The 26,465-nt window shown below is 34.2% G+C and overlaps 1 protein-coding gene and 1 pseudogene across 1 annotated transcript; both read left to right on the top strand.

The window, feature by feature from the left end:
• The first annotated feature begins 9,665 nt into the window (after positions 1-9,665).
• On the top strand, positions 9,666-22,987 carry LOC111994590 (disease resistance protein RUN1-like; annotated as a pseudogene).
• LOC111994594 (TMV resistance protein N) lies at positions 9,991-10,515 on the top strand. The gene has a single exon (XM_024026483.2). The coding sequence runs from the start codon at positions 9,991-9,993 to the stop codon at positions 10,513-10,515; it is 525 nt and encodes a 174-aa protein (XP_023882251.2).
• Positions 22,988-26,465: the final 3,478 nt, after the last annotated feature.

Raw genomic sequence — 26,465 nt, 5'->3', positions numbered from 1 at the left:
GGATATTATTTACTATATGATCTATAAGTTTATATTTGATGCATAATTTCAAACTACAAAAACTTGTAATTTAAACAATTTATTATGACACAACTGTTATTCTTTAATTTTCTAGAAATTTTGCAGGCATGGAGGATATAAAAAGAAAATGTTATCCAATGGTGATTTTGTCAAAATTCACCTAAAAAAAAAAAGATATTGAGTAAGATTGTAGACTAAGACTACAACCAATTTTGTAGCTAAATTTTGTCCTTTAAGCTTCATGCTCCTGCCCCCAACTGATTACACCAATCCTTTTTCCATGTTAGTTTTTGGTTTTGCAAGTTGAGTCACCTATTAGAATTATGATTAAAAGATTACATTCATTGTTTTATAACAGTTTAATCTTTTGACACAATTAATAATTTACCAAGGTATCAAATTAAAAGATTCTAAGTTCGATCAATGTTTTCATTCTATGTGTATAAGGTTTTGAATCTCCTCACTATGGAATTGGTAATTGTAGAGTTTTTATTTTTGTTGATAAAATTGAAGAGGTTAAAGGTAGAGAGACAACATAGATTTTTGCTCTAGGGTGAAGGGTAACTCTCTCACACTTCAATATGAGAATCAAGTATTGTATTTCATGGGTTGAGAAGGCTATATAAGAGTTAATTGGATGGGTACAACAGGGAAGTGTGTAACTAATGGCCTGTTTGGATATTTAAAAACAGAGGGGGAGTAGAGTAGAGGGAGGGAGAGTAATTCAATTACCTTATTTGGAAGTTTTTTAAGAAAGGAAGGAGAGGGGTTTGGAGGGGTTTCAACTACCTCTAACCCCTCATTTTTAATTTTCCAAATTGGAGAGATTTGGAGGGAGAGTAGAGTAGATAAATTATTGACCAAATGAATTTCTCAATTTACCCTTTCTAAATTAACAAAATTACAAACTGATTATATAAAATAAATTCACGTTATTATTCATGTTATTTCTCTCTTCAGTTTCAAATTTCTCTCAACTCTCTCAGCCTTGAAGATTCCTCTGCCTCTCTCTCACACGATTTCTTCCACACTTCACGCTGTCTCTCTCTCACACTTCTTCACAATCAATTGTCTCTCACACCTGGGTTTTTCTTTCAGAGGTAAACTCTGTTTTTCTTTTTGTTTCATGGGTTTCTTTTGAGTTGGATCAAATAACTATGTTCTTAAAATTGTGATTTTATTGGGTAATTTCTTATTAATTGTGATTTTATGGGGTAATAACATGTTATTTGTGGGTGGGTTTCGGATCTGATTGCTTTTTTTTTTTTCTTCTTAAATTTTTAAGTTTCAAAGTATTGCTCATAACGTGTTTGATAAAGTGCTTGAGTAAGTCTAGATTGTGAACTTGCAAAAATTTTGTATATTGTAGCTATATATGGATATGTGTTTCTTGTTTATTTTTATTGGGTAATTTCTTGTTTTTTGTGAATGGGTTTCTGATTTGGGTAATTTCTTGTTTTTTAGTGAATGGGTTTCTGATTTGGCTCATCCTAAGCCCCAACCAAAATGGTACTCTCTTAGCTTTGTGATGTTCAAGTTTGATTTGGAAAATGGATCTAATTTATGTTTTTGGCATTTGGGTTTTGAGAAAATTGTTAGCTTTTAGCTTGAAATTGTGTTTGCTTTCATTTTTCCTTGTTGTTTTAGTTGCTAAGAAAATAATAAAGGAGAATTTTGTTTGTTTGTTTGTTGTTTATATGACGTTATTTTGCTTACCCATATGCTGGTTTAGCTTGAATCTGATGATTTTTTTCTGTTTGGATATTATTATATCGTTTTTTTGAAAATATTTTATTTGAAATCAGCTTAAGCAAACCAATTGAAACAGATGGTTTAAGTAGTGAAAGCTCGGAAATGTGTTAAAAACACAAGAGCAATTTAGACCCCCCAATTAAAGTTACGGTTCGATAGTTTTTACACTAACTTAATACAAAATGCGGAATAGTGTAAATACGAGCGGATAAACAAATAAGTTACTCTAATCCATAAACTAAGAAACACAGCAGTATAATGGAATATAAAAGAGTAGGGAAGAAATATGTAAACACAGAAAACACCAAGACGTGTTTTCGAAGAGGAAACCGAAGAACTCGGCGAAAAACCTCTTCGCTGCCCTCCAAGTGGAAATCGATCCACTAGACAATCAGTTGGGATACATGAGTTAGCAAGAGACCCTCCAAGCCTAATCTACCCGATGCACCAAAGCCCTCCAAGCTCCTACTCCAACCAGGCTTCTCGGAACCGTGTCTTGTCTAGCTCTCCGGATCCCGCAACAAGCTCCATGTTGCATCTGCCATTCCAGACTTCTTCCAATGCTTCCCAGCAGCACCAAAACGTCACTCAACACACTCAAAGGGTGAGGTAAGTGTTTGGGCTATCAACCTCTCAATGGTATGGAAATGGAGAGGGAAGAGTTGAGGAAATACCATAAGCAAGTGTATAGAGAAAGGTGGGGATGACAATCTCTAATTCCCAATGTGTTTGGCTAGGGTTTTCTTCAAGTGTATAGAGAAAGGTGGGGATGACAATCTCTAATTCCCAATGTGTTTGGCTAGGGTTTTCTCTCTGAAGCATTCCTCAACATTTGTGGGTAATGAGGGTATATATAGGATAGGTACAAAAAGTGTAAGTCAGTCAGTACAGGCTAGCAGAACAGAATGTCTCGCGGGTGTCTCGTAGGAAGGCCTTACCCGCGAGATACTCACGAGATACAGCTGTCTCCACCTGGCCTGACTCTTCGCATTCCAGCATGTGCAAGGCACATGTTTCACTTCGCGGGAAGCTAAGTCGCGACATACCCGCAAGAATCCTTCAGCCTCTAAATGCTTGAGTCTTCACACACTCTCTCATCACACAACCCTTACAACAAATCCCACAATAAATACAAGGTATGAACAATTAAAAGTGATTACAATCAAATTTGGCACGGAATAAAAGCCAACAAAATACATAGTTGTAAATAACAACTTTACAAGTAGCTTAGAGGCTTTGAATCTACTAAAGATTTTTTGGGTTGTTTATATTTTGTTGGAATTTTTATTTGCTGAAGTAATATTAAAAGAAAATAGCTTAATCCTGTTTGAACAATAGTATTATAGATGATTGTCTTCTTGTTACCTAGAAGACAATGGTTTAAGGTTTATATGTTTCCATGTGCTGTGATAGTGTGTATTGGAGTATAGGGTGGTTCTATTTGTAATGGTATGGGGATCTTATAATTTTGGTCATGCTATGTTGGGTGGTAACTAAAGTTGTGATTCCAATTGGGTTGATATGAATAGGTTTAACCGATTTTTTGGGATGTGTACATTTTGCTTCTGAAAATGTCAATGCAACTTAAGAGTGGTAGTACTTGTGCACTGCCTTATGGGTCTACTTTGTAGTTTGATATCCTAGGCTGCTCACATTAGAAAAAAAAATTATCAAAAAAAAAATATTGCATGCTATAGTCATAATTATTTAATCTAACAAATTAATAATAAATCAATGTTGCAAGTCCATTTTCAAATAGGAGTAAATTTGTCTATTTAAATTATTTCCTCTCCTCTCCCTCCTAATTTTTAAAACATCCAAATAAGAGAAATGACTAATTACTCCTTTCTTCCTTACTAATTTTAAAAACATCCAAAAAAGTTAGAGAATAACCATTCCTCTCTACTCTCCTTCCCTCTACTCCCCTCTATTCTCCTTCATCTCTAAACTTCTAAACAGGCCATAAAATTCTATTAGGTTCTAGAAATCTTGCTCAATCGAGTATCAGTTGAGTGTCAGGCGAGATTGCAAGTAACAAATTTTCAAAAATTGCACTTTGCTTGACATTTCGCATGACACACCAAATTCACTCATCCAAGATGCTCAAGGCAGCAACTTCAACTCCAACACTTTGACCTCTCAATTAAATACAAATTAACCGACAGAAGTACAAAATACATGGAAAATCAATCAATAGAAAGTACATATAATTGAGTTAATAGGTTTTATTGATTTTTAAATGAACTCACTTTTTTTAATATATAATTAAATAGTTGAGAAGTAGAGATTTTAAATTCTGAATGTCTATATTAAAAACATTAGGGGGTGTCAACACTCTTGGCTGTGGACTAATTATTAACGTATCAACTACCATTCACAACTGCAATCTCATTGAGAAATATTTTATGAAGATCGAATCAAATCAAATCAAACAAACTATTCTAAAATCCAAACATGTTACTATTAAGAGGCTTAATTTTTTTTTTTTTTTTTTTTTTAAAGAAAGAGATGACAAAATGTGAATCCGAATCCGGTTTGTAGGAAAGTATTGGGCAGAGCCTCAGAAACAACTGTCCTAAATAACGTGCACATGATCACCTTTAGCTCAAATTCAAAAGGTAACATGTTAATGTTTTTTTTTTTTTCAAAAGTTGTAACGAATAGTCATAATTGCTAGGTGATTTCTGCATTGACTAACCAAAATAAAAAAGTGATACAGAGGGTACAGCATTCATGTGTCAAGTATTCATTTTTTTTCAACATCAATCAATCAGTTTGCAAGTGGCCGACCATCTTTCAGGTATCTTCCCGGTAAAATAAGACTAAGAATTATAGAAATATATGGGTTTTTATTTAATTTTCTAATTAGCTTCCAAGTAATTCCTATTCTTATCCATCAAAAGAGAAAGAAAGGTTATTCCCATAGTCAAGCTCCGTATGCGTCAATAAAGATGAAGTGGGTGTCCGCGCCTTTGAGTCACCGAGGAAATATCGTAGCGATGAAGTAGGAATAGACAAGGAAGCCCTGCAAACAGATTGTAGGCAACAAGTAAAAACTGGTAGAAGTTGAATAGAAAATACAAACAAGGATCTTATTGGAACTGATGTTACTTGCAATACTGTTTTGAGTGTTTTCATGTTGAGTAGGGAGTTTATGTCAAGGCAGAAGCCCTTGTTGTAGTGTACTAGTGTTTCAAATGTTTCTGTTTCTATTGGTTTGTTTCATATTAATAGATTCTGAATTATCCAAAAAGAACCGTTGATGCCTTCTTCTTTTTGTGTGTGTGTGGATGCAACAATCTTATTAGTAGAAGCACCCAGACTTTGATGGTTGATGGTTGTATTTGTCACTTGACACTATATAATTTCTTAATACGTTGGGAAAAATTTTCGTATGAAACGATCGTATAAAACTGATGTATCGATTACATGTAGGTTCTATATGCATGAGAGTTGAGACTTACATGTTATTGAAACATCAAGCTCATAATATCGTCTCATACAATACTTCCTCATTTGATCGTTGCATTTGTCATTGTTTTCCACTTTAGCACCTTACAGGCTGTTTGGTTGGCTTGTTTCCATAACTCAATTTTCTGTTTCCATAACTCAATTCTCAAAAATGGTGGGATCCATAGCAAATACTTGTTTGGCTGCATAATTTTTTGTTTCCATAACTCTGTTTTCATTTCTCAATTCTCAACTTTTTGAGTTATGAGTTATGAAAACTGAAAACAACTTTTGGCTGTTTTCAGTTTTCAATTCTCTGTTTTCAATGACATATTTGTAAATAATATTTACAACCTGGTCCCACCGTCAGATTTTTGCTCCATCTTTTTCTTCTTTTCTCTTTTTTTTTTTTTTTTTCCTTTTGTCTTTCACGGGTCTGGACACTGCTCCTCTTCTTCTTCTTCTTCTTCTTCTCTTTTCTTTTCTTTACTTTTCACTTTCTGAGTTTGGTTTTTTTCTTTTTCTTCTTTTCTTTTCTATTCTCCTTTCTTTTCTTTTTTCTTTTCTTTTCTTTTCACGTTGATTTTTGGGTTTGGTTTCCTGGGCTTGGGTTCTTCTTCTTTTTTTCTTTTTTTCTTCTTTTCTTTCCTTTTCATTGGGTTTCCATTCTTTTTTTTTTTTTTTTTTTTCTTCTTCTTCTTCACTGGGTTTGGTCTTCAGTTCATCCTTTTTTTTTTTTTTCCTTTTCCTGGGTTCGGTCTCCCGGTGTTCATCTCTCTTTTTTTTTTTTTTTTTTCCTTTTCCTGGGTTCGGTCTCCCCGGTGTTCTTCCCTTTTTTTTTTTTTTTTTTCACTGGGTTCGGTGATCTGAGTATTTTTTTTCTTCCTTTCTTCTTTCATTGGTTCGGGTTTGTGGTAACTGGGTCTTCCTAGGTTCCTAACATCAACATCAATGGCCTCGGCAGATTTGAGTTTACTTTTTTTTTTTTTTTTTTTTTTTTCATGATTGAGAAATCTGGGTTTGTTCTAGAATATATTTATGCATGTTTAATTTTGTTCTGGATGAGAAATCTAAGATGATAGAGGTGAAAAGGGAGAAAAATGAAAAATGAAAAAAGATCGAACTGAAGAACTGAGAAAGAAGAAAGAAAAATGGAGAAAAAAAAATCTGACCAAGTGACAGAGGTGGGGTCCATGAATAGTGTGAAAAATATTGAGTTATTGAAATAGAGTGATGGTGCCAAACAAGTGTATATTTTAGAGTGATGAGTGATGGGTGATGAGTAATGAGTAATGAGTGATGGAAATTGAGTGACAGAAATTGAGTGAGTAAAAAAAGGTGGCCAAACATGCTCTTAATAACCGAGTTTCCATTTTTTCTTTTCTATTGAGGGTAGGGACTAGGGAGGGTGGAAGGGTTGGTGGTGGACAGCAAATAAATGCATGTCTTTTTGACTTGACTTCTAAAGGAACTATAAAGTAAGTAAAGAATGACGAAAATAAGAAATTTTTATCCAACCTTTAGAAAGATTTAATATATTATTTTCTATAAACAAATACCATAAACTATTATCTTCTAGGAAATTACTAAATTAGAATAGAAATATAGTTTTTGACGTGCCACATCAAACCTTGTTCTCAAGAGTCACCGTTAAAACAAAAATGAATACCATCAACCATTATCTTTCAAGCAATTGCTCATTTGGGCTATGAAAATAGCTTTTGACATGCCACATTGCCACATCAAACCTTGTTCACATGAAAGACACTAGCAAAACGAGGCCATGAGTGCTAGGCAATTATTATAAGAGCCATATATGAGTTAAAGTTTTCAAGGAATTTTTTTAAAAAAATTATTACCTTTAAAAAACATATGTAGTCACATCCTATAATTACCTTTAAAAAACATATGTAGTCACATCCTATATGAGAAAGATTAACTACACGAGCCTATTGAGCATGTGAGTGCGGATTGATATTGCACCTTGAGTCTCTCCAATGAATAAAGAAAGATCATTTGCCTCAATATTCATATACTCATCTTGTAAAATCCTTAATAAAAATACTAATCTTGATTAAATTTTTTTTCCCATGTGTTCAAAATGACTAGTGTTAGCATGTTACAACTTACAATCACATCATTTTGAGTTTAATTGGTACTTTACTTATTCATCATGGGAAGAAAGTTCAAAATAAAACACTACATAATGTTATTAGTCCAAATTAAGTATTTAAAGATTAAGGGATATATGATAAGTGACTAAACTTTATGTATGTAAATGGTCTTAGTAAAAAAAAAAATGCAAATGGTATTATTTATTTATTTGAGAATCATGTAAATGGTAATTTAATGGAATGGAGCACTGTCCTAAATAATGTACACATGATGACCTTTAGCTCAAATTCAAAAAGTAACGTGTTAATGTTAATTTTTTTTTTTCAAAAGTTGTAACGAATAGACATAATTGCTAGGTGATTTCTGCCTTGACTAACCAAAATAAAAAAAGTGAGACAGAGGGTACAGCATTCATGTGTCAAGTATTCATTTTTTTCAACATCAATCAATCAGTTTGCAAGTGGCCTCCCATCTTCCAGGTATCTTCCCGATAAAATAAGACTTGGAATTATAGAAATATATGGGTTTTTATTTAATTTTCTAATTAACTTCCAAGTAATTCTCTTCTTATCCATCAAAAGAGAAAGAAAGGTAATTCCTATAGTCAAGCTCCGTATGTGTCAATAAAGATGAAGTGGGTGTCCGCGCCTTTGAGTCACCGAGGAAATATCGTAGCAATGAAGTAGGAATAGACAAGGAAGCCCTACAAACAGATTGTAGGCAACAAGTAAAAACTGGTAGAAGTTGAATAGAAAATACAAACAAGGATCTTATTGGAACCGATGTTACTTGCAACACTGTTTTCATGTTGAGTATGGAGTTTATTTTTTTCAAACTGAAAAATTATTGCTGAAAGTATTATAGATAAAGATAAAAGTTAGTTGAAATAGTATCGTGAGGCTCATGTATAGTGCCAAAAAATACAGTGGAGTCCATAAATAGTAGGAAAAATAAGCTTAATAGTGAAATAATTTTAATTTTTAATCTTAACCTAAACACATATTTAGTGGAACTATTTATTTATATATAAAAAAAATGTGCATTTATTATTTCCACGTAACTATACTTGCTTCTCATAACATCATGGCTACAAATTTGAGGAAAGAAATACTTATTTATACTCCAATTTGCTCCTTTATAACTCCTTTTTACTATTGATTTTTTTTTCTTTTTTAGCTTTCTTAGATATCCGTGAAATTTTAAAAATCTTATCAATCTATTTTAAATGAATAGAGTGGATTTTAACACATTATTGTAATTATTTAACACACTATCAAATTCTAATATTGTGATGGTAAATGCTTATTTAAAAGAGCAACAAACTCACCGACACAACAATAATTCACAATAGTTTCACACTTTCCCTTACTGGTAACAAAATCCAATCAGTATAAGTTAGAATAATTGTTACTGAGATTTTAAGATATGTTTGCAAGGCCTTCCAACTTCATTGCTACAATATTTCTTTGTTGTTAAAAAAGTAGACACCCACTTCAACTTTACACGTACGCTGCTTTAACACGGAAGGAAATTGCATAAAACTCAAGTAGTCAAGACCTTTCTTTTTTTATCGAGAAGATGGGAAGGGAGAAGGACACTTTAGCTTGAGTGCTTGACTTGCATTTTGCTAAGTTCACTTATAGCCTTATTTAAAATTACTCTATTTTACCATTAAAATCTTCTAGATTTCTTAGAAAATTTTTAAATCTTATGATGTTATATATTTTTATTTTAAAAAAAAGAGTAAATTTTATTTTAACATTATCAATAATTTAACACATTATTAAATTCTAAAATTTTGATGGTCAAAGTTTATTTAAAAGAAGAACAAAGTTATGAACAGAGCAAAAAATTACAAGAATAATATTTCTAAATTTTTTTTCTTCTAATTAATAAACTTATATAGTAGTAAAATTTATAATGGTGTGACAAAATTCAGTTGGCATATATATTTTAAATGATAGTACAAATTTTCTCAAAAAAAAAAAAAATTTGATAGTACAAATTTAAGATATGTTTTGCAAGGGCTTCCTCGTGATTTCCCACTGCATTGCTAAGATGGTTCCTCGGTGGCAGAGGCGAGAGGACAGGGATACCAAATTTCTAACTTTACACACACGCTGCTTTGACTAAAGAACTTAGAAGAGAATGAGGGGATGTTTGGTGTTGTTTGAGTGTTTTTATATACGTGAGTAAAAAAGTGTATAAAAAAAAATGTATAATATGGTTTTAAATGCTCAAAAGTGTGTTCTAAAGTCTAAACGAGCTACCAAACGAGGCTTACTTATTACAACTATGCGAAAATAAGTAATTGACTACGACTACGCGGAGATCACTTTATTAATTATTGATGTATAAATGCCTGTCCCTCTCAAGCATTCTGTCACTTCCAAACACTCCACTCATTTTTATTGTAACTCATTCATGAAGCCAGCGTTCTTTCAAAATAAAATTTTGGAGCTTTTCAGTTTTCTCTGCAATTTCGTAAAAAATCTGTGAACTCACTTTTCAAGCCATCTCCTTTTTTCTTTTCCACTTCTTGAAATTAAAATCCGACTCAAATTTGCTTTCTTCTTCCTTTATTTATATTTTCTTTTGTGTGTTACACTCTTCAAAAAAACTATTTTAATACATATCTCTAGCATATTTCCGATGGCTTTTCTGGCCACAGAAAACGCCTCCTCCTCCTCCTCATCTATTCCTCCTTCTTCTACCCCTGGATGCAAATACGACGTATTTCTCAGTTTCAGAGGCCCCGACACCCGCAACAATTTCACAGACCATCTATACGATAGGTTGAAACAAGTAGGCATACCCACATTTAGGGACGATGAGAGGCTGGAGCAAGGAACAAAGATTGACTCAGGGCTCCTGAGAGCAATAGATGAATCGAAAATCGCTGTTGTCGTTCTATCCAAACAATACGCTTCGTCGAGTTGGTGTTTGATGGAACTAGCAAAGATCGTCAAGCGCATGGACCAGAAGAAGCTGACAGTCCTTCCTGTGTTCCACTATGTGGATCCTAGTGATGTCAGGTATCAGAAAGGGTCTTTCGCGGAAGCTTTTGCAAAACATGAAAATCGATTCAAAGATAAGATTGATGAGGTGAAGACTTGGAGAGCAGCCTTGACAGAAGTTGCCAATCTCTCTGGATGGCATCTAAAGGATAATAAGTAAGAATTTCCTTTTCTTTTCTTTTCGAATGATGGTTTTTATTTTTTATTTATTTTAATTCCTGAATTTTCTTATTGTTACTTTCTTTACTTTGCCACATGACATCTTTCTTTTACTTTGCCCCCTATATATGACAAATCTAGGAAATTATAAGCTCGAATTGGACTTTGGTTGAACAACATCGCATTCATATGTTGTTTGTACCACGTACATACTATACACTTGTAGAGTTCCTTTTTTTTTTTTTTTTTTTTTTACTGAACGAAGCTCAGATTGTATGTTTGCTGAATATTTTGTCGCTAAATTAATGTATCTCTAGCTCTGCCTCATCGAAATTGTTGTTCTGCTATATTCTTTGCAGATTTGAATAAGAAGTTATCAAAGCAATCATTCAAATAATAAATCGTGAGTTGGATCGTGAAGTCCCATTTGTTTCCGACGAGCACCTCGTTGGAATGGGCTCCCGCGTGGAGCAAGTGTTGGATTTAGGCTTGGGTGAAAGGTTGAATTGTGTCCGCTTAGTTGGGATTTGGGGTATGGGTGGAATCGGTAAAACAACTCTTGCCCGAGAAATTTATAATAGAATTTTTCTTAACTTTGAAGCTTGTAGTTTTATTGCTAATGTTAGAGTAGAGTCTGAAAGTCGACGTCTAGTTTCTTTACAGAACAATCTTCTTTCTCAGATCCTCATGGGAACAGAAAAAAATATTTCAGATGTTGAAGAGGGAAAGAAAATTCTAAGGAATAGATTCTGCAATAAGAAGGTCCTTATTGTTCTTGATGATGTGAATAATGAGGAACAACTAAAAGCATTAGCTGGGAATGATTGGTTTGGTCCAGGGAGTATAATCATTGTAACAAGTAGAGAGAGTAATTTTTTGATAGCCTATTGGGATGGGGTGATTGATATATATAAACCTAAGGAGTTGAATTATGACGAAGCAATGGAGCTTTTTAGTTTGAAGGCTTTTAAGAAACCTCATCCTGAAGAAAATTATGTGGATTTGTGTATAAATTTTGTGAATTATGCTAAGGGCCTTCCTTTAGCTCTTAGAGTTTTAGGTTCTTCATTGTTTGGTAAAACGCTTGATGTATGGAGAAGTTCTCGAGGTAAATTAGAAGCATACCCTAATAGAGACATTATGGATGTACTTGTATTGAGTTTTGATAGGCTTGAAGATACACAAAAAGATTTGTTTTTAAATATTGCATGTTTCTTGAATGGAATGAACAACTATTGCATAAGAGATACTCTAAAAAGTTTAGGTCATTATATCTGTGATATTGATGTGCTTCAGGACAAATCTCTTATAACCATTGCTTCATATGGAGCTCCTGGGATGCATGATTTGCTTAAAGAAATGGGTTAAGACTTTGTTCGTCGTAAATCCCCTGAGCCTGGTAAACGTAGTAGGTTATGGGGTTGTGAGCCTGGTAAACGTAGTAGGTTATGGGATTGTAAGGATGTCCTACCTGTATTGACAAGTAATGCTGTAAGTTGACAAATTTAAACTTGAATTTAGAAAAGTATATATATTCTTTCAAATTCTTCTAATAATTTTTCTAATTTCATTGTTTTTGGTTACTAGGGAACAGAGGTAGTTAAAGGCATAATGCTAAACATGCCTATTGAAGCAAAGGATCGCTTGAGTGCTGAAGCCTTCACAGGGATGAAAAATTTGAAATTTCTTAAAATTGGTTATATGCATCATCGAGAAGACCTCATTGGAGGTCCTATCCAACTTCCACAAGGTCTCAATTATCTTTCTAAGGAGTTACGCGTAATAGATTGGCATGGATATCCTTTAAATTCCATGCCAATCAGTTTCCAACCAAACAAACTTGTTGAACTAAGAATGCGTAACAGTGACGTCAAACAACTATGGAAAGATGTTATGGTAAGATTTTCACTTATACAATTGTGTTTTTCCTTCATTTTCATTAAGGCATGAGTTCGTCTAATTATTTCTTAGTTTATAACAGATTTTAAATGAGTTAAAACTCATTGACCTCAGTGATTCTCAAAACTTGATTGAGATCCCGGACCTTAGTGGAGCCCCAAATCTTAAGCAGTTGTTTCTTGATGGTTGTACAAGACTGTCTAACATTCATCCATCTCTTGGAAATCTCAAAAAACTTATTCTATTATATATGCATGGTTGTAGATGCCTCAATAGTCTTCCTCTCATGATCAACTTGGAAGCTCTTGAGACTTTCGATCTTAGTGGTTGTTCAAAACTGAAGAACTTTCCACATTCTGTGGAAAATATGCCACGTTTGCGGAAACTTTGTTTGAGTGAGACTGCTATAAAAGATCTATCATTATTAGTGATACACTCAATTGGCCTTATAGAATTGGATCTAAGAGATTGCAAAAACCTTTCAAGTCTCCCTATTGCAATTTGTAGTTTGATGTCTCTTCAAAAACTCTATTTATCTGGCTGCTCAAAACTTGATGAATTGCTAGAAAATTTGGGAAAAATGAAAGGTTTGAGGGTGTTATACTTGAATGGGACTGCTATAACGGGCCTACCTTCATCTTTTGGTCACTTAAAAAATCTCGAATTTCTATTTCCCTCCGGATGCGTGGGCCTACCTTCATCTTTTGTTCACTTAAAAAATCTCAAATTTCTATCTCTCTCCGGATGGGTGGGGCCATCATCTAATAAGATCACGAGGTTTCCTTTAACGCAACCTAGAAGAAGTCCAGATCCCATGGGCATGCTAGAGCGTTCTTTAACAGGCTTATGCTCTTTGACCTATCTTAATCTAAGTTATTGCAATGTTCAGACAATTCCTAATGGACTTGGGTGCTTGTCATCTTTAGAAAGATTAAATCTAAAGAGAAATAATTTTGTTTGCCTTCCTGAAAGTATCTTTCAACTATCTAATTTGACCGAACTTAATCTAAGTTATTGCAATGTTCAGATAATTCCTAATGTTCTTGGGTGCTTGTCATTTTTAGAACATTTAAATCTAAGGGGAAATAATTTTGTTTGCCTTTCTGAAAGTATCCTTCAACTATCTAATTTGAGAAGGCTTAAAATGGGTGGTTGCACTCGTCTTCGAATGTTGCCCAAGCTTCCATTAAATATTGAGTATATTGAAGCAACAAAGTGTACCTCACTGGAAACACTATCATTAAGACCAGAATCCGATTTTAGGCCGGAATTTTCTCTTCTCGGTTGCAACAAATTGATCAAGAATCAAGACTACGGTGACCGGTTTTCAACAATGCTAAGACGTCATCTCATTAATACCCAGGTCTGTCTGTCTGTCTCTCTCCCTCTCTCCCTCTCTCTCACATGTGAAGTTCTAAGCATCATGAATTGTATGTTTCAGGATCAGTTTTACTCTCTCGAGATTCCTGGGAGTGAAATTCCGAAATGTTTTAGCCACCAAAATGTGGGGTTTTCAGTAAATCTGCAAGGGCCCTCAGATTTATTAGGTAACAGATTGATGGGAATCGCTGTGTGCGCTGTTTTTGTATTCCGCAAGCATGATCCAGGATGTCTTTCGTGTTCCTTTAATGGATCACCCGAAATTGATTTTCATTTTCCCATGAAATTTGGTAAGATTGAATCGTATCAGCTTTTGCTGCACTATTGTCCCTCTACATTCCTTGCGGGCTTTAAAGAAATACTGAATAAAGTCGACGCTAACGGATTCAGCCAGATTGAAGTTAAATTTAAACCCTCCGTCGGTCTAGGAGAGGTTACGAAATGCGGGGCTCGTCTGGTATTCGAGCGAGACATTGAAGACCTAATAAACCAAACTAAGGCTGGGCCTAGTTTTGAGGATTCAGAAAAAGATACCAAAATTAAGCGAAGCCGTGATGACTTTGATGGGGAAGGGGCTGGACCTAGTGGAGAAGCTACCTCTAATGATGTAGACGAACCGCACCCAAAGAGGATAAGGCTCCCTAATCTGATTGAAAGATTAATTCCACGTTTGGGAAATTGGCTTCGGAATTCAAGCACACAAGAACAAGGTGACTCTGATTGCGAGGAAGAGAAATCCCAGTGAAATTGGTAGCTTTGATGAATTTGGCTGATCAACTTTCTTGTCTTTGACTTTCTGTAAGTCTATATATTTTCTCCCTCTTACGGAGCTTGTTGGTAGCTTTATATTTCTTTCTTTCTTTTTTAAAATTCGTTGAATTTCTTTTCTTTTTATTCTATGACAAGGTTCGTTTTAGTTTGGTAATTTGCTTTCTCATTTCTGTTAGCTACCTCATACTGGATATGAAGAAGTATTTTATTTGGACTTTGTTGAAAAGGAGAAACTGTCACGTTGCTGGCTGACGAATAAGCATGTGAAACTGATTGTATGGTAGTCATTTTTGTTCAATTGTGCTGGATGGTATATTCGAAACTCTTTGTTATTGCTCTCTTTTTATAGTATTTAGTTTACTACAACTTTCCATAGGAGAATGCAATAGATTATAGATGCATGGTACTCCAGTGTTGTAAAATCAAATGGAATGAAGAAAATTTGGGCCCCTGTTTCCAAGTGAAGTTAAATTGCAGCAAAGTAGATAAAATTATTTGCAAAGCTTTCTTGTCGTGTACAATAGAAATAATGCAACTATTTTAGAAGTAGGACAACTATTTTAAAACTTAAAGGACCCTTCTTTTCTCTTTTTTTATTTTGACTTCACACCACTCCACCCATTGCTTGGTTGATTGGAAAGCTGTGGAAATTTTCCTTTTTGGTATTTGTTTTTTGTGCTGAGTTTGTCCTTGAATTAGGCCTGAAACAGTTGAATTAGGTTCCTGAGTTCTGACTTGTTTTTCTGGGTCCCAATATAACAAACCTACAAAATATCATTATTTTCTGTTTTTATTTTAATAATTTGATTTAAGGACAACATTTTGTCTAGAACTACTGATGTGCATGTGTCTATATGACAAGTTAGCTCTGTTTAGTTAATAGAGTAAAGCTATAATATTGATTTCTTTCTTTAGAATATTTGCCGTAGATGGATACTATGCTATCAATTATATCATTTGTTCAGTTATTGCTGGTCAAAATCATAATTTTAATGTACTCAGTACAAAACTTTTATTTTATTTATTTTTTCCTGTTATCTACGCACTTCTTTATCAGACTACGATCATCCAACTACCATCCTTGTCAACTTGGAATAAGAAACTTCTCATCGTCTTATTTGTCATTTGGAAACTGATGTCAAGTGGTTCCATCTAGGTGTATTGATGTGGCAGTCCTATATATTGTGTGGATCACATCCAGATTGGTTGAATCAATACAATTGCATGGAAGCTTCTATTGCTAGCATCTGCCAAAGCTTGAATGTGCAGAAGTGTGGGCTTTGTCACTACATGACTTCTTTATCTGATAATTGGGGTCTCATTTGTCAATTGATGGTTGATAATGGAGAAAGATATAAGCAAAATTGTAATTGTGAAGCAAGACCCTGTAGATTTAGAAGCTATGTTGAAGAAGTTCAGCCTAAAAGACTCAGAATGCACATTGATTCCATGCTTTAAGACGAGGGAAAACGAGATGTAGAATATCCTCTTGCATTGCTGCCTCATTACTTCTGAGCTTTTCCTTCTAAGCTACTGGTATGCATCCACCCCCTAGTTTTCTGTCATAGATTTATTTCAAATAGCTCATTTATTTCCTCTTTTCTTTGTGATTTGATTAAATATTACTTCCCCATTGTGTAACTTCAACTCACAAGTCACATCAGTACTGCCTCATTTGGATTTTTTCAAAATTTCTGTGGATGAATACTTCAATAGTGAGCAGAAATTTATACCAAACTTATGTGTTTCCTATGAATGGAAAATATTATTAAGAAAACACTCAGTACAAAGCCACATGCAGCATACAATAGCAACAGAACAACTAGACATGATATAGACATATTTGAAGCAGAGCAAAACTCTCTCTAAAGAAACACTTTCTGGATTTTCCGAATGCAATATTGACTCTTATTAGGACACCAAATTCAATCACAACAGCACCTAGCGTAAAAATTATAGATGTAGCAGGAAACACAGCGGCAGGAAGCAATTCAGCATGACTGCACAGGATTCCCTGGCTTCATTTTGAGAAATGATAGTGGAATATTCCAACTTTCACATAGAGATGTATTCATGCTAGTCTTTGCTAGAGTTTATGAAATTCCCTCTAGCTGCCATCCTTACTCCAATCTCGCATTTCATCAACTGCTCCTCACTTTAAATATTCCCTCCATGAATTCTGGCATTTCTATGACTCCATAAATGGTGTGTTAAAAATCAAACACTGCCTCTCTCTCTCTCTCTCTCTCTCTGGAATTTTCTTTCTACAAGACTCTCTTGCACAATTAAAGTCTAGCCACAATTTTAGGATGTCTAGAAGGTTAGAGAGAGCAGTTTACTGTTACTGGGCTAGAAATATCAAAGTCGGTGACTTAACTGACTTGAACCAAGTATAAATAGGAAGTGATGGTGCTTATTTGGTGTGTGAAGTGTAAGCACCAATTCCTAGTGTGAGTGTATATGTCCTTACAAGAGTGATTGTGGTAAAGTAAATTGCATGTGTCTGTTGTGCGGAGCAAGTGCAAGTGAGTTGGTGTGTGCATTTTAAGAATTTAGTTTTGGAAAAGTGTAAAAGGCAAATGTTGATGTGTGTGTCTATTGTGTAAGCAAAGTGTGGTGTGTGTCTATGCAGAAGTGTCTTGTCTTTAATTTGAAATCTAAATTTGTTTCGGTCTTCATTACTTCTTGTGGTCTTTCCTCAACATGGTATATAACACCTGCCATGCTAACTTACATAAGGACTAACTTACATACGGAAGCTTTAGGACTCTTACCTTTTAAACTTTCGAACCCCCATTCAGCAACCTTATTTCAGTTTGTTTCAGGAGAGTCTATGAAGAATCTGTTCATAACTTCACTCCACAATCTTTTTGACAAACTGCATTCAAAATATAGTTGGTCTCAACATCTGATACTAGGGAACTTACGGTATTGTTAACATCACATTTTTTACATAGCGAAATAGCTTTCTGAAGGGAGACACCCATCAATCTAGGTACAGCTACTGCTTCTGCTCAAGATGAATAATCACAAACCACAATAAGATTTATAAGTCGAGGAAAAATTATAAAATCATTTCTCTGTCCAATAAAAACATTTTCCAAATAATAGGTGGTTTCGGAATTTTTCTTGCAGATGAATTCAAAGACTGTTGACTACAATGGATTGATTAGTTTCCACAGAAAGTAATGGATCCTTGGAGTTGTCTTGTGAGGTCAATGATAGGGAATGAGGACCATGCCTTGCCTTATTACCTTATCAAGGTGAGAAGGGAAGTCTAAAAATTAGTAGCTCTTGAGCATGTTTACTTGGGTGATAGCTGAGTGTAAGAAGCTTATTATCATTTTCTCATTTTTATTTTTAAGTTTCAAATGATAAAATGGGAAATACTACCTTCTGCTGAATTCTACATACAACATAAGCATCCCATTACATAGTTCCGACATGTATGATATGTTGACAGGATATCACGGATGCATCTGGTGTGACACTGGTTATAGTTGGACCTAACAGCATTGTATAAATGCCCCTTGGCCCTAATAGGTCTATCTATTTCTCCAATGTCCTCCAGAGGAGGTTTGCTCTGTATAGAAACCAGAGAATTGGACCTAAGTGGATTCTAGACAAGTGTTTTCCTTCAATACACTTAAAAAAATTTATGAGTGATGTTATGATCATATATATAATATTAAGTATATTTACTAATTTAATTAAGATTTATTTGGTAGGTGATTCATGATGGTGTTCAAATTCACGTGTTATTAGATGAAAATAATTATTTGATACAAATCTATATAATATCTAAAAACTGAAGTATATCATTTATTACTTCTATGCTCTTGTTGAGCCACATCATTGTAGCATTTTGGTCCACTTCAGTTCAATTTGGTCCACATTGGTCTATTTGGGCCATTTCGGTACACATACAAATCCATATGACTAAAGTAATGGTCAAATGCCTAAGTTGAATATATTGAATGAACTTATAGTTTATCATTTATTCTTTAATAGTATTATTACCGATCAGAATCATCTTTATTGATGTACTCATCTCAAACTTTTATTTTATTTATTTAGTTTTATTTGTTAACTATGCAACCTTTTTTAGTCTACTAGAGCATCCAGACATGATTCTTGACAATTTGGAATTAGAAACGTCTCATCGTCTAATTTGTCATTCAGAAACCAGGATCAGATAAATGGGCCATGGAATGCTTGACAGCAGGGATGATCGTCCTACTGCCAGTAGTACGGGTTTTGGTGCTACTGCCACCACTACATGGTCTTTGGGTGTCTCTGGGGTCTAGGCTGATGATGATGATGGAGTGGAACTGGTTTCAGAAGCTCAAAAGATCAAAAATGATCCCACAAAGATCACCTGAAAGCATGTGTATGTATACATATTCATCTAAACATTTGTTTTTCTGTATGTGACTATTTCTCTGTTTGGCTGCAAGGAAACTTGAGGAAAATTAATGTAGAAAGGTTACAAACTTTGAATTTTATCTCGTTTTGATGTTTTAGTTTCGGGGAATCATAATGCTTGACTAATATGGGGTTGAAATAGTGGTGCTGGGCTTAGTTCTTGAGTTTTCAACTTTTTGGGTTTCTTTTGAAACATATAAATTTTGTTTTCTTATCCTGTATTTTTCATAGGAACTGGACAAGTGACAAAATTCTAGTGTTTATGCTTTCTTATGGTTTTGTTTTCAGAACACATAAGCACAGCTCCAGCAAGCCAGTTGTGTTTGGCTTTGCTAGAAATTTCTTTCCTTAACATAAAATGCTTTTTTATTTTTTATTTTTTACTAAGAAAGTATAACTTATTGTAGGTTATGTTGTTTTGTATATATGTTTTTTATGATGGTAAGCAGTGCCAGAAACCTTTGGAGGAGAATATAATTGTTTATTTGGGGACAGTTTGTGGGAAGACCCACATTGCTTTACTGCTTATACACAAGCTGAGTCACTTGATAAGGAAGCCCAAGGAAGAAGATGCATCTTTTTGCCCCTACGGTGGCTCTGGTTCAGCAGGTAAGATACTATTTACCATGTTGGTTTTGTAATTTGATGTTCAGTTTTGGGCTGTATTTAAGTTTGAGGCAATTTTTCTAGTTTATATGGCTGGTACGTTGTATAGTAATGCAGTTGTGTGCTCCTTGGCTTGGCTGAGGTGGAAGGTCTTCAGGCTGTGAGAAGGGGGCTGGGCTATTGGTTGTTAGTGCTTATGTATGCAATTTCTTATTGTGATTCTAGATTTTAATTAGGGGCTTTCTGATTCTAATTGGTTCAATTTCACCTTGGAAGGGAGTTTGGCATTTAATAAATTGAATCATGATTATACTATGAGCTCATTACTCCTTGAAAAATATTAACAGAATAAAAAAAAGGCTGGACTACCAGAAAATACATAAGCATCAATTTCTAGCATTGAGGATTCAATTGCTAGAAATTAGTCAACCTTGATTGTGCAGAAGCGTAGGCTTACTCTTCTAACAACATGGTGATATGTAGAGTTTAAGAAAATAATAAGGCATTGCGTGGCCTCTTTATCTGATAATTGGGGTCTCATTTGTCAATTGATGATTGATATTAGCCCAAAAAAAAAAAATGCAAAACTGTAATTATGAGGCAAGACCTAGTAGAACTAAAAGCTCTAAAGAGGAATTTGACCTTGAGAGACTGAGACAACCCCTTGATCCCATTCTTAAAGACGAGGGAAAACAAGTTTTAGAATAATGTTTCCACTACTCACACTGCTGCCTTCATTACATCTGTGCTCTTCCTTCTGTCATAAATTTATATAAAAGATCTCAATTATTTTTACTTTTCTTTGTGATTTGGTGAGAAATTACTTTTCCATGCCTTTTACCCACATTAACACTGCCTCATTTTTCAGAAATATTTATTTGTTTTAAATTTCCCTGTAAATCAAAATTTCCAAACTTAGATCTGTCCTAAATGATCTGTCGTTTATTTTTTGATTTGATTTTAGATTTGTGCACTTCTATTAAGGACATCACAATTTGATTTTAGATCATATATAGTTTTTGGTCAATCAAGTTGACTCTGGCATTCTGGCTTACTGATTAATTATTGGTTGGATGTGGATGTTGATTATTGAAGATTTGAAGTTTAAAATTTTTAAACGTGGGAAATTTTATTGCAAAATGGGCAACCTTACTTCAGAAATTGATAGATTAACATTGCCATATGTATATGCTTTCTATTCTTTTGGATAAACATCATAAACATTTAAAACTTATGAGGTTCATGATGATTGTTGTTTGTAGGTTATAGTTGAATTAGATTGGCACAGATAGAAAAGAAAAATAAATTAGAATATGTGATTGCCAACACTTCACATCATTTAACTGGTCATGGAAGTAACATATGAGAGAAGCATACTGCTTGTATATATGATCCGTGTGGGATTGGGTACAATGCTGGTGTCCACAGAAATTTTAATGGGACAATGTCCCAATTTGGAATTGTGTTGATAGATCTCATGTGCATGATTGTACTATTCTCTGTATCTCAACCTGCACTATAAAATATATTTTCAAAAGTTATATGAGCCCTTATGTATTATTTATTTTTCTTAAATTTAAACAATGGTTTTTTAATTAAGGAAAAATGATAGAATGAGAAGCTTTATACAAACCTCAATGCAAGCAAACCACAGTTTTTGACATTCTTAATGTTCTGGTTCTCTGGTGGGTTTTTAAACATACCTCAGTAAATGAAACAGCCAAAGAAACATTGTTCTTAGATGCTCTGACTTTCAATTAATTCCCAAGCATCTTTGTGTTTTCTAATTTGGTGCTCCATTTTCCTAGACATCAATTAGTTCTTCTTACAGTCATTAAGGATGTCCTTGCTGTAAATTAGAGTTATGCTAATATATTGGCTCTCAAGCTGTCAATTTTTTTGTTTGGGGGGCGAGGGGTGTGCAGATTGTTGTTGCCACTGTGTCTCCTGCAGATCATGCTCATGTAACCGGGCGAATGCCAGTGAATTGAGTGTTATCTTCTGGAGGTAAAGAGGACTTGCTGATGACTGCAGAAATGGTGGTTGGTTCTGCTTCTGCTGATGACTGTGCTGTCCTTTGATGAGTTCAGCTGCTAAGTGGGGAAAGAGGCTTTTCATATGATGTATTCTAATTGAAGCAACTATGGATAATGTGCAATTGCATTTCAGTCAGTTTGGCCATGCTTTGGAATTGTATCTTCCCATGGTAAAAGTAGTGGATTTGCATCTAGGTTAATTGAGAATGGTGTAGTGGGTTTGCTGATGAATATTACTTATTGCATCATTTTTCTTGACAACTGTTTCAAAATGCTTAAACCATGGCCATGCAGCATGTAATTGGATGTGTTATTAAACCTTCTTGGGTTTGTTCAAGGTTTTAAATGGGCTTGCTTGCCGAAAGATACTTTTACCACCTTATCTATATAGCAAAAATTCAAAATTGCACAAGCCTAGTAATGGCTAAAATTAAGATGTTGAGATGTGACTACAAGGCGGAAAATGAACGCATGATTGAACACTTAGAGGTAGCACTAAATGGAAAACAAATGAAAAATATTCTGCAAAATTCATTCTGGGATGCAAATTGAAATTTAGTAACTCTTCAGAGGCTTTTCCTGGTGCTAATTGATTGCATGGTTTTTTCACGTTGCTATTTGCACATCATGTAAACTGATTTTGTACTGTAATTGCATATGCTTAGTAGTATGTATCACATCCTTTTGGGTGTTGCCCATATGTTTTTGGCTTGACTAATATCATGATGTATTTTTCTTCAGGATGAAAGAATGACATGTCATAGGGGATTTTGTGACATTTGTTGATGAAATTTTAGCTGAGTATGCTTCTCAAAAAGTACATAGGATACTTGGGTAGAGGTGTGTCCTAGATGTCATCATGATATGCCTCTTGTTGGCATTGGGACGTGCTTGGGCCTAATAGGCACTCGTGTGGGTAGCTGGAGTATCAAAGGAAAGAGCCTCAGAGAAACTCAAGAATTCTTGGAGAGGTCAAAACAGCGGAAAGCATATGAAGAGTTCGAGAAAAGATGTCAAGTTTAGGTTGATGTTTAAAGGAAGCGGCTGCAACTTTATCCTAGACAGAGTTCTCCGTCGTAACTGGTTTGTGCCTTGTTTTGTCCTTCATGACCTCCAGTTAAAAGTTTGCTAGTAGCTGGGTTTGTGATTGTTTTGTTTGTAAAAACACGATGTTGGGTATGATTAGCACTAATCAGGTGCTGTAGTTTAGTCTAAAGACTCGCGTCTCTGTGTAGAACTGGGTTGGGATGATATAACACTGTTTGAATTGTTGAGAAAGGAGTTTATGTCAGGGCAGATGCCTTTGTTGTAGTGGACTAGCTAAAGTCTCAGTGTTTCAAGTGTTTCTGATTGTTTTGGTGTGTTTCATATCAATAATAATTTCTGAATTATCCAAAATGATAAAAAAAAAAAAAAAAAAAAAAAAAAAAAAAAAAAAAAGTCTAAAACAAAGACTAAAAACATTTTGATCATGGTTTGACAATATTATAAATTGAAGTTCTAATACCTTTAAACCTAAAGTCTTAGAACCCAACACGAGTGTTTCCTCATACCCATTCATTTCCTCCCACTTAAACTTCCAAATAAGAAAATGAACTTTCCATTCCTCCATTAAAACTTCCAAACAAGGGAAGTGAAGAATATTCTAAAATTATTCTTTTCTTTCATTTCCATTCCATTCTATTCCTTTATGAACTCCCAAACAGACCCTCAAAAGACATATGTAGCTGCATCCTATATGAGAAATATTAATTACGCTTAAATCTATTGTGCATGTGAGTGCAGATTGATGTTGCATATAGAGTTCCTCCAATAAATAAAAAACTAAAGAACGATCATTTGCCTTAATAATAATACTAATTAATGTTGATTAAATAATTTTTTTTTTCTTCATGAGAATAAAGTGCGAATAAAACGCTACGTAATGTTATGAGCCCAATTTAAGTATTTAAAATTAAGGGATAAATAATAAATGACTAACCTTTAAGTACGTAAATGGTTTTAACCAAAAAAAAAAGTTATGTAAATGATATATATATATATATATATATATATATATATATATATATTATATATATATATATATTAAGAATAATGTAAATGGTAATTTAATGGAAAGGAAGACTGCTTTGTTGACTTGACAAACCACACATTTTACAAATTTCGAAGTAGTGAATTAAAGAAAGAAAGAAAAAAAAAAAAGCGCACCAACTCCGACAATCTTTTTTGTTAATTTGTTTTCCTTCTATCTCTCCAGCACTGCAAGTCTGCGTCTGCGATGTCATCATCCTCATGCTAACCTCACCTTTATCTTTATTATTCTTCTTCCCTTTCTTTACAGCTCAACGCTGAGCTAACCCAATTCTCAATTTTCAACCTCACTTGCTTTCATCTTCTAAGATTTTCCCGTCAACAACTTTTCAGTTTACGCACCGAAATCTATTTCTCGTTTCTTTTTTCAGTGACTGAAATTTTTGGTTATAAATGATCCAATTTCTTCCATATCCTTCTATGTCCACTCAAACAGCTTCCTCCTCCTCTTCTTCTTCTTCTTCTTTGAAATACGATGTTTTCCGTAGTTTTTGCAGTGTTGACACCTGCAAGAATTTTACAAATCATCTCTACACTGCTTTGAGACAAAAGGGTATTATCACCTTCAGGGATGATGATGAGATACTTGAGCAAGGAAAGTATATTTCTTCACAGCTCTTGAAAGCAATAGAAGAGTCTAAGTATGCAATCATCGTTCTCTCAACAAACTACGCTTCTTCAAGGTGGTGCTTGATTCAACTAGCTAAGATCGTTGAATGCATAGAAGAGACCAAGTTAACAGTTTTTCCCATCTAGAAACTTTAGGCACCAAAAAAAAAAAGTTTTCTGCATTGTCAGAAACATTGCAGAACACCCACATAGTATTTCTGCACATGGTTGTTGATTTTTTATTATTATAAAAGTTATGGTCAACTAAGCTATAAAAGAATTTTTATGCATTTGTAATCTTTTTTTGGGTACCAATCTAGGACTGGAAGAGAATTTTTTATTGACTACTGATTAGCAATACAATTGTATTTGCTAATATTGAAGTAGTTCAACAGAGTAAATATATGTGTTGATATATTTGAACCTTTACACATCTCTAGTGATTCAAAATAAATTCTTTGATCTAGCATAAGTCCAACAAGTGCATCATGCTACACCCTGTCTGTAAGCTTGCAGTAATGACGAATTCGGATGCTAGTGGCCATGCCATAAATGATAAAATATGTCCTTAATTTTTCCTCCATCTCCAGTTACACTCAGAAAGCGTAGGAATTTCCCATAAGCTCCTACCTTTGGTCACCTTTTCTTTGAAAAAAAAGAACTTCTAGTCATTTTTCCTTAACATTAGTTCATTCTACATTCATTTGGGGTGATAGAGGCATCTTTTATTTATTTTTCAATTTAAATTGTAAATCAGTCATTATTGTACTTATGCAACCTTCATATATATAAAAAAATATAAATAAGAATTTTAAATTATGGGCAAATTTTAATTAACGTGCCCTTCATATTTAAAAAGAAATTAAAAAAACACTCATTTAATTTACTAATGTATTATTTTTCTTTTATTATTTATTTATTTATTTGCTAAATATGACTCATTAACTTTAAGAGCATTTAAAGCATATGTTTCCAAAATTATATAAGTAAATCTCTTTATTATTATTATTATTATTTTTTTTTTTTTAATTTCTAAAGACTAAAACAATCACCTTTTCATTTTTTAATTCAAGAGTTAGGAATACATGAATTCATGGATTTTTCCTTTTTCCTTTAGTTCTATTAATTTTTTGGATATAAATTTGGGGCATATTCTACCTCCCCACCCATAAACAAAAGAAAAGCTTTCATTTAATGGCTTATATGGCAAAAAAATTAAAGAAAAACTCCAATTTTCCCCTGATAGCTGTTACCCACATCATTTAATGAAACCACACTTACACTGAACTCAATGCTGGTAAAACCACAGTTCTTAATATTCTTAATGTTTTGGTTCTTTGGCGGTCTATTGAACATACCTCAGTAAATGAGGCAGCCAAAGAAACTTTGCCGCATAGATGCTATGACTACATTCAATTTCCCAAGCATCTTTGCGTTTTCTGGTTAGGTGCTCCATTTTACAGGACATCGATAGTTCTGCTTACACTCGTTAAGGATGTCCTTATTGTAACTGGGCAGATCGTCTCCTGCAGATCATGCTCATGTAACTGGGCAGATGCCAGGGAAATGGCCATTATCTTGCCGAAGTAAACAGGACCTGCCTCCAGAAATGGTGGTTGGTTCTGCTTCTGCTGATGACTGTGCTGTTAAGCCATTGATGAGTTCAGCTGCTAAGTGGGGGAGAGGCTTTTCATAGGATGTATTCCAATTGAAGCTACTTTAATAATGTGCGGTTGCATTCCAGTCAGTTTGGCCATGTTTTGGACGTGTATCTTCCCAAGGTAAAAGTAGCTGACTTGTATCTAGTTTAATTAAGAATGGTGTGGAATGTTAGCTTATGAAAATATTACTGTATCTTTTTTCTTGTCAACTTTTTCCTAAATGCTTAAACCATGGCCGTGCAGCATGTAATTACAAGTGTTGTTAAACCTTCTTGGGTTTGTTCAAGGTTTAAAATGGGCTTGCTTGCAGAGTCATGCTTTTATTACCACCTTATCTATATACCAGAAATTCAATAATGTGCAGCACTAGTAATAGCTGAAATCAAGATGTTCAGATATGGTATCTGCCAAACTTATGCAGGGATGAAAATTGAAAATTAGTGACTTCTTGGAGGCTTTTCTTGGAACTAATT

Source organism: Quercus suber, unplaced genomic scaffold (genome assembly GCF_002906115.3).
Source record: "Quercus suber isolate HL8 unplaced genomic scaffold, Cork oak 2.0 scaffold_605, whole genome shotgun sequence".
In the NCBI taxonomy this organism is placed as follows: Eukaryota; Viridiplantae; Streptophyta; class Magnoliopsida; order Fagales; family Fagaceae; genus Quercus; species Quercus suber.
The sequence above is the reverse complement of the archived record's forward strand: the minus strand, read 5'-3'. Positions and strand labels throughout refer to the sequence as shown.

What these genes read in the sequence shown, in the direction of transcription:
- LOC111994594 (XM_024026483.2), top strand. Translation starts at nt 9,991, where the DNA reads ATGGCTTTTCTGGCCACAGAAAACGCCTCCTCCTCCTCCTCATCTATT.